At 32.2% G+C, this 17,667-nt stretch overlaps 1 protein-coding gene across 1 annotated transcript; it reads left to right on the top strand.

Moving 5' to 3' along the window:
• Positions 1 to 1,043: 1,043 nt before the first annotated feature.
• Positions 1,044 to 17,667, top strand: LOC133205178 (forkhead box protein J3-like). The gene is made up of 9 exons (XM_061340935.1): positions 1,044 to 1,403; positions 4,748 to 4,822; positions 6,243 to 6,329; positions 7,385 to 7,507; positions 9,020 to 9,158; positions 9,444 to 9,566; positions 11,107 to 11,247; positions 14,196 to 14,311; positions 14,660 to 17,667. The coding sequence occupies exons 1-9, from the start codon at positions 1,056 to 1,058 to the stop codon at positions 14,777 to 14,779; spliced, it is 1,272 nt and encodes a 423-aa protein (XP_061196919.1). The 5' UTR covers positions 1,044 to 1,055; the 3' UTR covers positions 14,780 to 17,667.

Genomic DNA, 17,667 nt, shown 5'->3' with positions numbered 1-17,667 from the left:
AAAAATGAACCCCCGCCCGGTCAGTTTTTAAAAAAATGTTTATCCACTCAATCATGCACATGTTTAATGACGAAAAAGAAACATGACAGTTATAGAAAAGAAATGTTAGCAATCACACTTGAGAAGAAGTTGAAATGAAATTGTTAGAATTTAAAAATAATGCTTTTTTTTTTTTAACCAATCCCGACTGAAATAAATGCATTCTCAATCCGACATTAAAAATAGAAAAATTAATACAATATAATATATATTTTAATTTTTAAAACATATTGATTTCATAGTTGCAACTGGATCAAATTCAGCAGTAATTCATATATATATATATATATTTTATTTTAGGCGTATTAGAATGTGCTTTAGGAAAAATGTGCTTTAGGAAAAATGGACAATATTAGAAATGAGGGGAGGATTTTTTTTTTTCATTTGCCAAAACTCCATTTCGTGAAGGGGAGGGGGCAGGGGTAGTTATAAATACCACCAGTCAAGCACTGGTTACCTATTTTGTAATCTTCCCAGTTAAGGACAGGTTATTTATTTCCAAAATATAACCCCCACCCCCGAATCAAATGGTCGTTCCCTAGAGTCCAACGCCGCTGATTTTGAAAGAGTACCTATGCTGTTATGTTGATGGTTCCTTTTTTTTTTAATTTGGCAAATAGTAAATTCATCAATATAAGGCTTATATGAACCAATTTTTATGCCTATAATTTTATTTGATATCTGGAAAAATTATATGCAAAAATGTAACGCTTTTCAATTTCGCGGTTTTTAACTTGAGCACTGTTTTGCTGCTATGCAACTTCGCTGGGGGTAAAGAAGCCTAGACCCAGTGCGAGTATTTTATGACTACACCAAAACAAAATAAATCTTTAAAAGATTAAAAAAATAAAATCATATGAAATGCTTATGCCTCAAATACTATAAAATTATGCATTAACTAAGTGATGCTGCAAGTGCATAAATGAATTTTAAGGCGAAATATATCAAAATCTAAAGAATATTCATGTAGCATGATATATTCATCCGCCAGTTATTAGGTTTCACCAGAATTCAAGATGGCGGAGCTCGGAGCTTCGTTGACAGATATGAAGTGGTTGCACGAGTTGTCCGTTGGAGGGGCTATGACGGGTGGAAATGTGAACAAAGATGGAACTCAAATCTCAAAAGCTCATGGCGGACAAGTGCCAATGCGAAAAGCGCCAAATTCGCCACTGGACACAAGTGCAACCCTTGATAAAGACGAAGCGTCAAATCATAGAGATGGAAAACCCCCGTATAGTTACGCCAATTTAATTACATTTGCCATAAACAGTTCAAAACATAAGAAAATGACGTTAAGTGAGATATATCAGTGGATCTGTAACGAATTTCCGTACTACAAAGATGCTGGAAACGGTTGGAAGGTATGTGGTGTGCAATACAATACTATAGTCCGAGATTCCTCGGACATTTTTTTTTCATTTGTATGTAATGTGTGCACAATTTTATAAAGATGTAATATTGATCAGTCTATTGCGTAGGCTTTTGCTTTCAGGATGGTGTATTGTATGTTTTTCTATGTCTGTCTAAATGCACTCATTAAAATAAAAATCTAAAATCGCTGAAATTAGTATATTTCTGTATAAAAAAAACCCCACAAAGTTCACAGGCTCACCATCTTGAATTCTATGGGGTGCCACGATTCACACTTGATTTGGTTCAAACTTGATATTGTTCTATATCTACACTTTACCTACCAGTGTCGGGTGAGATCTAGTTAGAATAATCAAACTGTGTCTCGGGACAAGCCCTCACCACAGTTAGAATATGTTCCATATACTTGCAATGTAGCAAATCGGAGTGGATCCGCTCCAAAATGATTTTGAAGAATATAAAAGGAGTTGCACTGAAAATAACTACCAAATTAATCAAAACAAACGTTTTTGAGATTGTATATATATATGCCTTTTAACCTAAAAAATAATCCATACAAATAAGAAAATTCAACTCGTTTTCTCAACTTATTTCCCTCACTTCAAATTTACACCCCATGTTGACATTCGGAACTCTCTGGATTGTTCATAGAAAATGCACAGAGTTTGAATTATCACCCATGTTTATTTTGCTACATTGCCATTACACGGAACGAATTCTATCGTTAAACCGGGTCCGTAGGACAATATCATTTTAACGATAGAAATGTGCTATCTAGGTGAGATCTAGCTTATAAAACGATTGAATCCTGGAATTGTACGGAAAGTCTAGAGAGTAGAAGTTTGGCACAGTTTCTGACATCTTTACATATTAGAAATCATCACTTCTTTGCTTTCAGTTTCAGTGCTAGGTATCAAGGACGTTATGGTTTACTGCATGTTTTAAATGGGGTAATGACATACAATAAACCAGATTAAAAAAAATATCCATTGAAGAGTTACCATTCATAATTCTTAAACCTCTCCTAAAAGATGTTAAAAGGTACCTGGGACTTGTATACAATATCAGTCACTTCCTTGTGTGACTTTATTTGTATAGGTGTAATGTGTGACCTTATTAGCATGCATCGTCAGCTCAAGGCCCTCACTGCAAGTGCAATAATTGTGATTGGAACCAGAGCCATAAAATTGTGATAAAATCCTTGAAATGTCATTAAAAAAATATAATTAAAATCAGGATCATATTTAATAGAAATGGTTATGGTGAGTTATGTAATATTTGATTTAAAATAAATAGTTATGGAACAAAAGAACAATATTTATGTGGTTTTTAAATCATTTATTATAGGTTTGATATGTAATTTGAAATAAAAATCCTATCTTTTATTCTGAAAAAGGCATGGTTAAGATTCCAAGACCAATAATTTAGGGATGTGGCCTAAGTAAAAAATATTTTGGTTTACGGTTACCTGTCTGACCCCAAAAATTTGTGTGAACCATAATTTTTTTATGTACAATCAGGAAATTGCATATCCTTATGTTTTCCCTCAAACAGTACCAAGGTTCCCTATCACTTTGTTGTAAAAAAAAGTTGTTCGACCAGCACAAAAAAGTGGTTCCCTATCACTTTGTTGTAGAAAAAAGTTGTTCAGCATGAAAAAGTGGACTTCACAAGTGGTCAAACACTTTTTTTTCTTACTTGAACTTAATGCAGAAATAATAAAAAATATAAAAATTCTACCTATGGATCCTTTTTTTGTGACGCCTGCAGAGCAAAGCGACACTTAGGGATCATTTACTGAGTGTCTGTATGTATGTTTGTCTGTCCTTCTGTAACACCTTATATCTTGAGAAATATGTGAGTTATGGATTTGATATTTTGCACATATATTACTTGGCACTATGTCTTTTGTAAAATACCATGAATACTGACCTAGACCTTGACCTTTGACCTACTTTTTAAAATTGTTCATAGTGCTGATAATCAGATATACAGCATAAGTGCTCCTTGGAAAACTAGTTTATTATTTATAGCATTGTAATAGTAAACTTTTTTTTCTTAGGCCTAGATATTAATAGGTGTCTCATTACTGAGACAAGTAGAATCTGTATAAGGACAATTGAAAACCATAACATACTTGTCTATTTGGACACATGAAATTTTAGTTACATATAATTTCATAGCAAATCTTAATGAACAGCTGTTTCACACCAAATGTGATAATTCAGTTCATTATTTCAATGTATAACTTACATTTCAATGTGTAAAAATGTTAATGTTGCATAAATTATTAAGAATGATGCTTATGTCATGCATCACTTCTCAAATGTTGGATGCTGAATTCATTAAATGAAATATGTGGAAATATTGAACAGTATTCAAGATCAAAAGTCCATTAAACAATACAAATCAGGAGCAGAGCAAACACCTCTTAAACATCAGAGGTGGGATCAGGTGCAATGGAGGAGTGAGGATCCCTTGCCGACCGGTCACACCCGCTGTGTGCTCCTTGTCATGATCGGAAAGTAACGGAAAAAAACTTCAACAAATTCAGTGTGTAAATAATGGCCTAACAATTAGTATGAAAAATGTCAGTCAGCATTTGACTTAATGATAGATTGAATTTGCTGTCAAGGTAATTGTATCGACCATAGAACTTACGAAATGATGACTTTAAACGAGACTGCTGATATTCTTGTTTCATAAAAATAAACTATACATCAAAAAATAATTTGAATTAATAGGAATAAGGGTTTCAGATTATGCTTTCTTGACAGCAAGAAATATGGTACAATATTGATCTCCACCCAAATCAAAATTTTGTGAAATAAAATACCAGTAGTGTTAAGTTCTTTATGTACTATGCGTTCACTTGATTTGTACAACCACATTATGGAATGAGATTCAGGCAAGTATATTATAGAGTATTTTTCATAATACTTGTACAAAGAACAAGTGAAATATAAGGTTGACTTGATGTCTGTTCCTGAGGTATATATTGTACATGTATAACCCATGTAACCTTGTATTGTCTTAATGCCCCTTGCATATATGCCAGTTTCACCAGCAAGGTATCAAGTATACAAAAAAGTACATAAATTTAAAAAAAAAATTAAGAATTGAATTTAAGATGTCTCATCTCTGAGCAAATGTGTGGGATTTTATTATTATTTTTTTTTTTTTGAACTTTTAAAACAAGTCCATAAAATCTTTAAAATATTTTATAGTACAATTTACATGTTGATAGTGGCATTTTTTCTAATAACTGTTCTGAATTAAAACATGGATTGTTTGGTTTGAAGATGAAACCTCATTCAATCTTTTTTCTTTTCAGAATTCTATACGTCACAATTTATCTCTGAACAAATGTTTTTTGAAAGTACCAAGATCGAAAGATGACCCAGGAAAGGTAAGGGCATTGTTAATTACATAGTTTGGAATCTAATACGGAAACTTCCAGGGAGTGAAATGGAAATCTGTATTGGGCGAGGTAAAGCTGAGTCTCAACATAGATTTCCAGTTCACACTCTGGATGACTCCATATTAGGTCCCAAACTGACTGTGTAACAGATTTATCCTGCTGAAGACCTTTACAAAATTTGTTAAGAGTTCATTAAAATATATAAATAAGTATATAATTCAAAATATCATTGAACATCATATATTCTCAGTGTTACACCATCACAAAGATATAAACATAAAACTTCAACAAGCAGACCATTTGTTTACACCTAATTCATATGTAACAGAATCATGCACCCAGTGTTTAATCCAACCCCTGCTCATGATCAGAGACTATGTTATAGGAAATGTCAGGGCATCATATGATCTGTTTTTAGCCAATCAGTGGGCACACTTGTTTCAGATATTCGGGCGATGACCCGGTTCACTTTTATCACATGACATACTGACCCGGTTAGTGTCGCTGAAACGAGTGAAAATTCAGCCAAAAATGGCTGCTACTGTTATGGGTGCTGTTGCTGCAATAAATAATTTTCTCTGAACGGACGAGGACAACGATTTAGTTGATATATTTGCATTTTAATATTTTCTAGATCAATTCAATGCACAATCTCTTAATTTGTAGTACAGGGCCTCGTTACAAACAAAACTGAAAAGTAACTTTAAAATTATAAAAAGGAAGTGTTGGTCGTGCAAATATAAACGAACATTTCGTAAAAGTTACTTATGACCTCAGTACTGTATGTTTATTAAAATTGAAACTACTGAAAATGATAAAAACGAATATTTCATCATCAAGGAAATTTCTACCTCCGTTTTCCGCCATATTGCTTTTCATCTGGCCGCTTGAATTTTTTCGGGCAATCCGGGCTACTTTCTGACCGCCCGGCGGCTTAAAAATATTTGAAACAAGTTACTTGCCCGCTTCCGGAAGTATCTGCCGGCTTGACCCGGCTTATGAAACAAGTGCGCCCAGTGTTCCAAAAATTTGAATGAAACAGGATAATAATTTAACCACATGTAGTGTAGAACTAAACCTTTTGATTATATATGTAACAGTAGATTTAAAGATTTAAAAAAGAAAATGTATCCCTCCCTGGGCTCAATATTTACATGTTTATATAAAATGGCAAACAAGTATAATACAATCAAGAACTGTGAAAGGGTCCAGCAAGATTTATGTCTTAGCATCCTGTGGCATTTTTTATTTTTAATTGCAAATATTCAACAATATCGATTTGCTAGTCAGTCTGTCTGATGATGTAACTTGTCAGATTTCTTCTTTTGAATTCTTACCGAAGAATTTTTTAAAAACATTCTTCAATAATTAAGAATACCTGGTAATTATTTATTTTGCGCTATTTTAGGGGTCGTATTGGGCCATAGACAACAACCCTCCAGATGATTCCTTGCCATCTAGACACAAGAAACGGAAACTAATTAGTGGAGAATGGGTAAGAATCATTGAGTACATTTATAACCTGTGCTCAGCACATCATAAACATATTGTTTTAATAGATTTGAAAAGTATCAGTAACTAAACAGGATTATTGAGAATTATTGGCTTTCCTGGCAGTCCATTTCAACATTGTGAATATAATTATGAAATATTGCATTGTTATTTCAAATTGACCAACTTTAAATTTAAATTGATTTTGCATGTTACTTATTACAATATTCTTGTTTCAAATGGTAATGTGTTTCAAATGGTAAAGTTTTGTCATTTTATTTTTCGCAGTGTCAAATATCCTCTTTGTGCATGTATATTAAAGACTGAAAAATCATTTTTATTCTCCAATGTGGCCAAGGCAGAAGGAGAGTTTTTGTTCTGAAGGAAATGTCAATCATTTCATTATTTTGACTAGTTTGTGAATTGAAATTAATACAGTTTAGATAAAAATTCTTGATAGATCCATGGCATATGCTAAACACCTTGAAGCTTAATAATATCTATCAATATTCAAGGAATGCCATTTTCATGAAAACTAATTTTAGACCCTCCCCCCCCCCCTCTTTGAAGTACAGGAATGGAAACTGCAATAAGATATTTAGTTCATGTACATGTAAATAAAACAACAAAAATACTTGTACATAAATGTTAAATTGTATGAACAAGGATGTCAATACATTAACATTCTAGAGTACCGGTAATTTCTTTCATGAAGTGAAATCAGTATGACATGCATAACGGAGAAGTGCAAGGGACAACCAATTTTAATTCGTTATGTATTTTAAGTTCATGATACATTTTAAAACCATGGGGAGTAAAAATCACTTTGTTATAGTTGTGAATTCATTATATTAAGCATGTTTGTTATAACTGTGTTTTACTGTAATTGTAATTGGGAAGTCTGAACATTTGAAGATTACACAGAAATTTACATGTAGCATACAGTACATATTGTAAGTTTATGACATCACGTGATAATTTAAATACTAGTTTTATGTATAAGTGACATGAAATACTTTTTATTAGTTAAGGAATAATCATTTACATTTTAATTTTTAGGCCACATCGCCATACAGCCCGGAATCTGGTTTAAACTTGAACAACTCCAACAGTTTCAGTAACCCCCCTCTTTCTTCTGTCACAGTTCAAGTATCCCCAATACCAGCTCAGCAAGCAAGTCAGGTAATACCACCCAAACCACTTCATACTCCTAAATAACCTTGTAAATTAATTAGTTGAGATATAGCATTAAGTAAACGGATCAGCCAAATTTCAAAGGGAACTAGACCTTGAAAATGAAAAAAAAAACTTTAAAAGTTTAACAGATCAATTCGAACGGGTGTAATCATACCATATAAAAGGAAAATTAATCCTTGTCAAGGAAATTTATATTGTCCAAGTTTTCTGTTTGGGGAAAACTTACTGAAATGTTAACACCTTCAGTAGCAACATCTCAACACTGAAACTGTAGTCTTCCCAAATATTTTTAGTTACACAGTTAGTTTGTTAGAGTGTGAAATGGAAATTGTATTGGGCGAGGCAATGCTGAGTTCCAATACAGACTTCCATTCCACACCCTGGATGACTCTTTGTTAGGTAACAAACTAACTGTTTAACAAATTTATCCTCCTGAAGACCTTAACAAGATTTGTTTTGAGATCAGTAACATTATTTTAAAAAATTGTAATTCAGGATATCATTTAACATTATATATTCTCAGTATTACATCATCACAGTTAAAGATACAATAAATTTCAACAAACCAACCGTTTGCTCTGTACCATTTATTTACATCAGAAACTCTTAGAACAGAATCTTATGACCAATTTTAATAGATCCCCTACTCAGAGATGGTGTGTAAGAAAATTTTAGTGCATCGTGATCTGTTTTTAGCCAATCAAGATTCTACACATTTGAAGCATCATAAAGCAGTTTTACACGTACATGTATATGTACCATATAAGCAGAAATTTTAGTGAGGATCCAATTTTAGCATTATTTGCGAGGGTGTTGTGGTTTCTAAAATTGAATATTGCTAACAATTGAGATAGCATTGGGCATATCAGTTGCCTTACTTGTCCTCAGAAAATCATTAAAAATACTTCTAGCTAAAAATATATGCAGGTTTTTAGGAGAAATCACTAAATCTGCGTCTCGCTAAAAATTCCACTTATACGGTATGTAAGACTACCAGTAGTGTCATTTAGGGTGAACATAAATGTTCCCTTACTATTGCAAAATAACGAATTTTCGTGGGGGTTTAATTTTTTCATCGTTTTCAAGGTACAATTGAACTTTGGTATCTAACACTGATATCTCGAATACCACGGATATGTCGAACTGATTTGGAAGTCCCAACCACTTATTCTTAAAGAATTTTACCCTCGATATCTTGAATCCTCCGATATCCTCCGATATCTCAAAGTTTTTTCTCAGTCCCACCGAGTTCGAGATAACAAGGTTTGACTGTATGTGGAGACCCACAAATTCATATCCTCCATGAAATGTAAAATTTCTTATGCATAACTACTCATTAATTCTTCATCCACGAAATCAAATCCCACGAACCCATAGATTTTCCTTATATATGTACCACGAAAATTTGACACCAAGAAAATGTGATTTTACAGTACCTAAAAATAACTCAAAAGGAAATTAGATTTATATATTTACATAGATTTTTTTTTCCTTCAGGTTCAGGTCCAGGTACCTGCCCAACAGACCCAACCAACTACTCTCGGCAATTCCTTCATTGATAACAACATAGGAATAGAAGATCTCAGTGCTTCATTCAGAACCATATACAAAAACATGTTTGAAACCAATCCAGCAGGTCTGTCAAACATCATATGTTTGTTGTATGCATATATTAGTTGATTATGATGATCAGTATTTGTATACTTTTCTTCTGAGCAAGATATTTTCACAAAGAATGCAATCAATGTCATGGGAAAAAGTGAGATTTTAAAACAGTAAATGTATGGCAACGTTGTTTTGAGTTCTTTCAGAGAAGTTTCAGTTTCTGAAAACCAAAATGAAAACCTTCATTTTAATTTTACAGGCTCTGCAAACATTTCTCAAGAGTTTTGTTGATTAGATTCTGTGAATTATTTTGTAGGACCAACCCCCAGTTTACCTGGCACAGACTGGTTACAGAATGTGGAGACATTAAAAGAAAGTCTCAGACTCGCTGGTTCAGGCAGCATAGACCTGAACAGTGTAGATATGCAACAATTCCAAGGTATGGTAAAGGGTATTCTGGAAATTAAAAAAAAAAAAATAGAATGTGACTGTTGAAGATACTGTGAATCACTTTTTATTTGCAAAATTTTGAAGACAGTCTAGTTGCCAAATTTCACCCTTGTGATATTTTTTATTACTAAGGCCAACATTTTTTTATTAAATGATTTACGGGATTTTTTTTTTTTTAAATTGGGTCCGGGGGGGATAAATAAAAATAAAAAATTGGAAAAAGTGTCTGATTTTTTTATTTTCATTTATTTGATAAAAATTGCCATATATACGGTGTGGAGCTTAAAATATGATAACCGCAACACAAAAATTAAAGTAGACTATTAAACCCCTATGAGAAATGGGGGAAATCTAAGGAATTTCTTCATGTTCTTATCAAAATATTAATCATGACCACAACAAGATCACCAAAGAAAAAAGTTTAAAATGAGAACCTCACTTTTCTCAAAGTACTGAAAAAATCATGAACCAACAAATCAAAAATGGAAAATATTGTTATGAAGAGAATCTCAATATAAAACCCAGAATCATGAATTAAACCTGTATTTTACAATACAGCATATGTTTATACATATTAACAAACATCTGAAAGCTTGACAGTATTAACACATTAAATACCGTTTTGTTTGCAGTGTCTGTTTATATCTACTCTACAACTATTTTTAAACACACATCAAAATACTTATGAATTTCTACTCTGTACAGCGCTGCATATGATCTTTTTAAAATGTTACAAGTTTGAAAACATTTCTTGGATATATATGCAAATTAGATACGTCAAATTTTATTCTTCACAAATTTCAAACGTATATTTTTAATTTCCTTTCTTTTATCACGTTCATCAAAGGTATCAGAATTGTAAAAGAGAACTACTGTATATGGTACCCACAGCGAAAGTGGCAGTCTTGTCAACGTATCCTCTGATAAAATTAGGCTGATCATTTCTTTTATTTCTTTTTAACTCCAACTTAACTTCGTCATCGGACATACTCCAATTGATTTTCCTGTTAGTTATGGTTGACTTGGAAAAACTATCGTGTATAAGGACAAAGTATTCTCAACTTTTGTAAAAGTAAACATTTCTGCATCCATGTTGGCACGTTTTTATACACTTCCGAAACAATTGATAACAGACGTAAACTGATTGGATGATAATAATGATGATCCCGTAAATCATTTAATAAAAAAATGTTGGCCTCAAGAATAAGCAGAATTCGTGAACAATTATTCTCTGTCATAAATACAATATGATTTTATGTTGTTTTGAAAATTCGGTGATCTATTGTACTCTACTTGTAATAGACTTGTGAACAGTTGTAATGCCAGCATACATATACATATACTTCTTGCAATTGCAAGGATTTGTTTATCCTGAAATGATATACAAATGCACATACATGTCAGTGCACTTTAAAGCATGGAATCTTTTCACAACTTTGATTTACCTACTGCTATTATAAAAGGAATCAGGCATGAGGTTAGAAAGTTGCTAATGGTTTAAAAATGATACAAGTTTTGAATTTTAACAGGTCTGATGGACACAATGAAGCAAGCAGACCATTCCAATTGGTGTTTGAACCAGGAACAGTTTGCTGACCTAGCATCTTCTCTCAGCACATTCTTCAACCAGTCAGGTCTCCTCCCTACAATCACCCCACCCACCACCACAAGTAAGGACTCTTTAGGATTGATGGCAAATATTATATCATGTAAATGGTCCTGCATTAAGATGTTGATGTCTTATAGTAATCACATTGCTTATCTGCAATCTGTCAACACTTTTATGTAACACAATAATTTGAATACTTTTCACCTTTAAGGTACAGACATATATTTACTTTAGGGTACAGACATATATTTACTACATACAGATAAACTTTGATACATGTATCTCACCTTCTGATATGTCGACAACCTGGGATATGTCGACATTGGTCTGTGGTTCCAGCAGTATTTATTAAATAGATGATTTGCATAAACTTGCATACATTGACTACTCTGCTTATCTGGTTGTACATGTATATTCACAGTCCCAAGAGCAAATTCACTCTCATGTACCTGGTACATGTATGTGTTAACATTGGGGCAGTTTTTTGCTCTGCTAAACCTATTTGTCAGATGGTCGCTTGTCAAGCATGGACAACTCTGTGTATCTTGACATCGCAAGAAATTCACACCTTTCAATCTATGTTTTGATTGCACATGCATTGCCTTATCAATTCTATTGACTTTGCCTGTAAATGAAGTCCAAACATACTGGGACATTGATGAGACATTAATTGCATATTAACAGCTTGGTTAATATCATTGATAAATCCACATTTCTGTGTAAATTTACAGACATGTTTTAACCTAGATGTAGAAATATGTAGAAACCTATCAAAAATTTGATTTGGAAAAGACAACTACATTGTTAACGGCAATAAATAACAAACACATGAATTTTTTAGAGGTTTCTACGTCTGTAAATTTACACAGAAACATGGATATATCAATATTACCCAAGCTGTTAATAAGCAATTAATGTCTTCCAGTTCAAATATATTGGATGCTGTATTTAGCTCACCTCAATGATGTTGGGGGAGCTTATGTAATACAGTTGGCATCCCAGGTCAAAGTTTTTGGAGCAGATTTCTTTTGAAGTACTTCTATGGCCTATATCAATCAGAGGTGCATGGTGGATGCTTCTAGTGTGTTTCATTGTACTAGTCAAGATTTCAGATGCTGAATTTAAGCTTAAGAATGACCAGGTTAATGTTTTTGGAGAAGGTCAAAGTTTTTGGAGCAGATCTCATTTCAAAGTAACTGTAAGTCCTATGTTGACTAAACTTGCATGGATGATACATCTAAGGAAGCACACTACTGGACTTGCTTCGGATGCTGGATCTGACCTAAATTTTCCAGATGAGTGACCAGGTTAATGTTTTTGGAGCATGTGCATTGCCAAGAAACTATAGGGCCTATCTGAACCAAACTTGCATGGATGATGCATCAAGGGACAAATACTCCCAAACTTGCTTCAGATGTTGGATTTGACTTACATGTACATTTTCTGGATGAGTGACTAGTTTAAAGTTTTTAGGTAAGTCCATTCCAAAGTAACTGCAAGCCCTATCAGACCAAAATTGCATAAATGTTGCATCTAGGGATGAACACTACTAGACAGGGATGGGGTCAATTACTTTAAAAAGTAATTAATTAAATTACAATTACTTTGACTTTTTCTTCAATTAAATTACAATTAAATTACAGGCTTTCTAAGACATGTAATTAATTAAATTATAATTACTTTGCAAAAGTAATTAATTAAATTACAAATTACATTTTTTATTTTTTTTTTTGAAAATTTTTATAATCCTTGTCAATGAATTTACAGAACATCATTTATTTGTATATAAGCTCAGCCTCTGCACAAACAGTACAAGAAATAATATGCTATAGGCATTGTGTATCATTGTGGTTTAATTTATAACATTTATTTACAAAACAATAAGAATCTCTTAAAGAACTATCCGAGATCAGTTTGATGCAGTTTCCACCACACAAAACCTACATGTCCACAAATTGCATGGATTTATGATATTTGATTAAAAGTGAGTACAGTGCAGGGAACTAATTTTGTTACATAAACCAGCATCAGCATAAGCATTAGTAGCATCAGGATCGAGCTAGCATCAGCATCAGCATTAAAAAAAAACAGCACTAGATTATTAGTTTAGTGTGGGACTTTGCCTTACTTAAAGACCACATTCGTTGAGGTGAGCTCTGTAATCTCTGATTACCTATGTTTGTTTTAATCAAGATAGTGGATAACAACCAACTTCCCGTTCATTTGGACAAGGTCACTTGGTTTGATTTGTTATAACTTAAATTCTTGGTTAAAAGTAATGTTTTCTTGACAAGATCACTTTACGTCAGAGTTGTGTAATTCATAAGGCCTCGGTAAAATTCTAAAAGACAAAACTTTGTATAGGGGGAGTATTGGGAGGCACAAAAGTTCTCAGGACCAAGATGTCTGTTTTGATTCTAAGCCATGGTTGTTTTGATAAGGTCAAAGACACACACCTCAATGTTCTTAGGGCTATGACTCTTTTTAATTCAAGGGCTTTGGATGATCATATTTTCCATATTTAACACAAATTTGCTCATGACCAGAATTGTTAAAACCTTCAACCAATTAACAGATATACTTGCGTATAAGTCAGATTTTTAAAATTGTTAATAAAAGATGAAATATCAATCACAAAATACTTTGAAACACTTGTAAATACATGTACATACTTTGAAACACTTGTAAATACATGTAACTTGTAAATACATGTACATACAGTAGAGTATTAATGTGAAATTGGCTACAGATTCTGGCAAAAACCCAGCGACTTATAAGCAGGTTAATGGCATATTCCTCCAAAATATTGTGAAAAAATACAACCAACTTATAAGTGAACCAATTTATAGGCAGTACATCTCAACAAGATTTAGGCTATAGAATTTGTGCAATTTTTAAGCAAGATGGCACAGAGTTTTTAAAACTATTTTAAAAGTATGCCATTTGCCTTGCGGTGAATATAATCATAAGACAGTTCTTGTTTTGAAATGTTAATCCTTATTATTACAGCTAACACTGGTTATTCATCAACAAGTACTAGCACTTTGACAACATTGAGCAACAACACATCTCATCTTACCGTCCCCCAATCTTCCGTTAGCCCCTCCCTGAGCCCCACATCACCAGTAAGTTTTACAGTATTCATTTGTGTATAAGATATATTAGCTATCATTTTATATGTTATGAATTTAACAAAATTGACAATTTGTTGCAGTTAGGAAATATTTTCAATTGTTCTTTTTGAAAAGATAAATGAATATCATTGCACATGTAAATGATTTTTAAAAAAAATCATGTACTTGTAAGCATTTTTCTTCATGAGAAGTTTAGTGGCAAATGTCAAAAAATGACCAAAAGGTTCTTTTCAAATTGAAAAGTTGGCAATGAAAGATTTTTGTTAAAGAAAAGCTAGATATGTACATTCATAAAAAGTAGAGGGAAGCTGAATTATTTATACATGTCTGTTGTTTTAGAGTGGATTTAGTCCACAACCAACCCAAAATGTTATTGTTCAACCCACACAAACTGCTTCATACATCTTGAATGATGTGGAAGATGACGATGAAGAATTCAATTGGGAGAGGATTTTATAGTCGTCAATTAGCAGCAACGTTCATTATCATTCATCACCATGGCAACTATACTGGACCGAGCAATCCAGTTTACTGCAACTTTGATAGTTATTTTGTGGCGAGTGAATGTGTGCAAGTGGAAAGTTATTATATTGCGATATTCTTCATTTGGTGAAGTTAAATGCTTATATTATAAACTGTTACATAGATTTCAAGACAACAATCCCACTGTTGGCATGCTGTACTTTGTGTAGCGAATACTCATCATTGCGTTTACCTAACATTTGGCAATGTATTGTGTTTCTAAAGTGTCTTAAATCCCTATTTATTTTCTTGTGATCTTACCATGCTGATCAGATCCAGTTTACAGTATTATTTACATTTTATCAATGGTCTGTTTGTATGTTTCATGTTTCCTTCTTCAAAAAGGTATGTGTTTAAAAAAAAAATCCTGTTTCACATGAAATTGACAATCATACGTTGGTAGAAAATAATTGATCATGGCATGGTCCCATTTTCATGGTAAAATTTCTTTTAATTAGTTATTGAGTTTGCTTGAGCTTGATCACTATTGTAAAAAATGCGATTTACCTTTTTGTGATTTTTTAATCATATTTCTCACCTGATCCTATGGCAATATTGTTATTTTATATATAATTATTATATTTTATTTTGAGAGTTGTTGTTAGACCATTTTATACATTGTTTGATGCAGGGTGTTTTGTTTTTTTTTTCTTTTTCCATTGTGTATCTGCTGTTGACTTTTTATTTATGGAACTGCAGGCTCAGATTTTTCCCTAGTCTTTGCAATTTTAATGAAATCCCATGGTTTCTCTATTTCATCACGACAGCACTTTACTTTTAAAAGAATAAATGTATAACAGTTTAGTTTGATTTGGAAATCCTTTTTGTCCCATCAATTTTACTTTTATTATAAATGTTAAAAAAAATGTTTTCATAAATTTCCAGTTGAGGAAAACACTTGAATAAATTAAAATTCCATATTAAAGCACTTTTGTTCAAGTATCTAAACCTCAACTAGTGAGAAAAATATACCTTATCAATTTAAAATTGCTTCTACAGAGCAGAATTAAGTTGACATTTTCTGATTCTTGTTAATAATATAAATGTGTAAATTATTCATACTGATTCAATTTAATGCCATTAATGGTGTCTGTCAACATTGAAATGGTACTCCAACAATATTTGATAATTTGAAATTTTCTGTTTAATGTCTACTGAAAATAATTTTTCAGAATCTAGCAATTTTAAACGTGGAATGTGAAACTAAAAAAAAAAAAAAAATAAGTGGAAAGATTATAAGCCATGTTTTACTTAATCAGTAAGGAAGAACCCCTCTTGAATATGTGTACACATTTCTTGACTTTGAAAATCAAATTAGTGCTAATTTATATGTGTATTGTTTCTTGCTCAGTAGTTCAGATTTTACAGACCTTAACATATTGTTGAGGACTAGATTGCACAATTACATGTATTTTATTCCTGTACAAATCTTTCTTAGTGAACCATGTTAGTTTTAATCTTTTGATCTTCTTACCTGGACAACGGAATTGTCAGGTAATAAGTTTCTCATATTTCATTCACTGGAATGCTAGAGGACTTTCATCTTATGATATTCATTTTTAATAGATTGTAGTGAGATTCATACATGTACATGTATATTGTATGATAAAGAAAAAATCAGCTTCACAACATGTGGTAAATGTTCCTGTATCTTTATTTGAAATGTGGGTATATATAATCTGCAAAACTTATAGAAACATTAAGTATGATGTAGGTATTTACCGGTAGTGATAACAAAAAATGTGCAATGTGTTTCTACTGTATATAGCTTCAGATCTGTACATGCTTGTGTATAATTTCTTGCTTGCTGTGTCAGTTTCGTTTACCTCTCTTCCTTATAACAATTTTTCGGAGAGTTTTAGGTGTTTGCTTTAGTTTTAGGATGCATGTTTACCCTTTAAGGAGAGTGATTGGCAGCTTTTCAAAGTATATGGTAGAAATAGTAATGTCCAAAAACTAGCTATAGAATTGATGAGAACAGTTATCATTTTTTCTTAGTGCAGCATGTATATGCTGGAAATCTGAATAAATTAATAATAACATCTGAGGTGACTGAGAATATGATTATGCAATACATGTTCTTTAGAATTATACCATCTATTGATTTTGTTATCAAAATTTGTTTTTTAATCATGTTCAGAAATGCCTTTATTGAATTAAAAAATATTTTTCTAGCTTTCTGTAAGTAATGTTTATGATGCTGTAAATATAGACTGTTTTAAGTTGGTTATTGCTTTTTAGAAACTTTATTCAGGTTAATGACCGTCCATATCATATATACTTTTCTTTTGAGAGGCATTTGCTGTGTATCGTGTTACATGTTCTTATCAAGTTATAAGTTTATGCACCAAGAATCACTTTCAGAAATGAGTGAAATACTGAATAAATTGCTTTTAATTTGGAAAACCCACTTTAAACCACATGTAGTAATTCACTTACACATTTGTATTTTTCTAAGTACTACTCCTTTCATTATAAAGAAGTAAGGAAAATGCATTTTATAATGTCAAATATTAATTTAATTCAGCAGTTCATTTTTCCAAATGTACATCTGAATACCAAGAAATTATCACAGAAAAATTGTAGATTATAACTAACAAAGTTGTTTCTCTGTAGTTTTTTCATGACTATGCATTTTGTAAATGATTTTACTAATGTTTTGATAACAATATGTCAATGATAAGAAGCAAATCAGTTATTCCACATGAATCACAATTATTGCATGTCGTGTCTGTCGGAGTGTTTAAGGAATAGATTAGTTCTATTCTTTTATTGCAAATGAGTTGTCATTGCAACTTTTCATCAATAAAATTGTTGAATATCAA

The sequence above is a fragment of the Saccostrea echinata genome, unplaced genomic scaffold (assembly GCF_033153115.1).
Source record: "Saccostrea echinata isolate AGI-Se365-2 ecotype Australia unplaced genomic scaffold, CSIRO_AGI_Sech_v1 ptg000054l, whole genome shotgun sequence".
Classification (NCBI taxonomy): domain Eukaryota; kingdom Metazoa; phylum Mollusca; class Bivalvia; order Ostreida; family Ostreidae; genus Saccostrea; species Saccostrea echinata.
Note: the sequence above shows the minus strand (reverse complement) of the source record. Positions and strands in the feature narration are given on the sequence as shown.

Bases quoted from the DNA above. Each gene is read 5' to 3' on its own strand.
- LOC133205178 (XM_061340935.1), top strand. From the start codon at position 1,056: ATGGCGGAGCTCGGAGCTTCGTTGACAGATATGAAGTGGTTGCACGAG. The intron at 9,159-9,443 runs GTCTGTCAAACA...ATTATTTTGTAG, and splicing joins GTTTGAAACCAATCCAGCAG to GACCAACCCCCAGTTTACCT. The intron at 9,567-11,106 runs GTATGGTAAAGG...GAATTTTAACAG, and splicing joins AGATATGCAACAATTCCAAG to GTCTGATGGACACAATGAAG.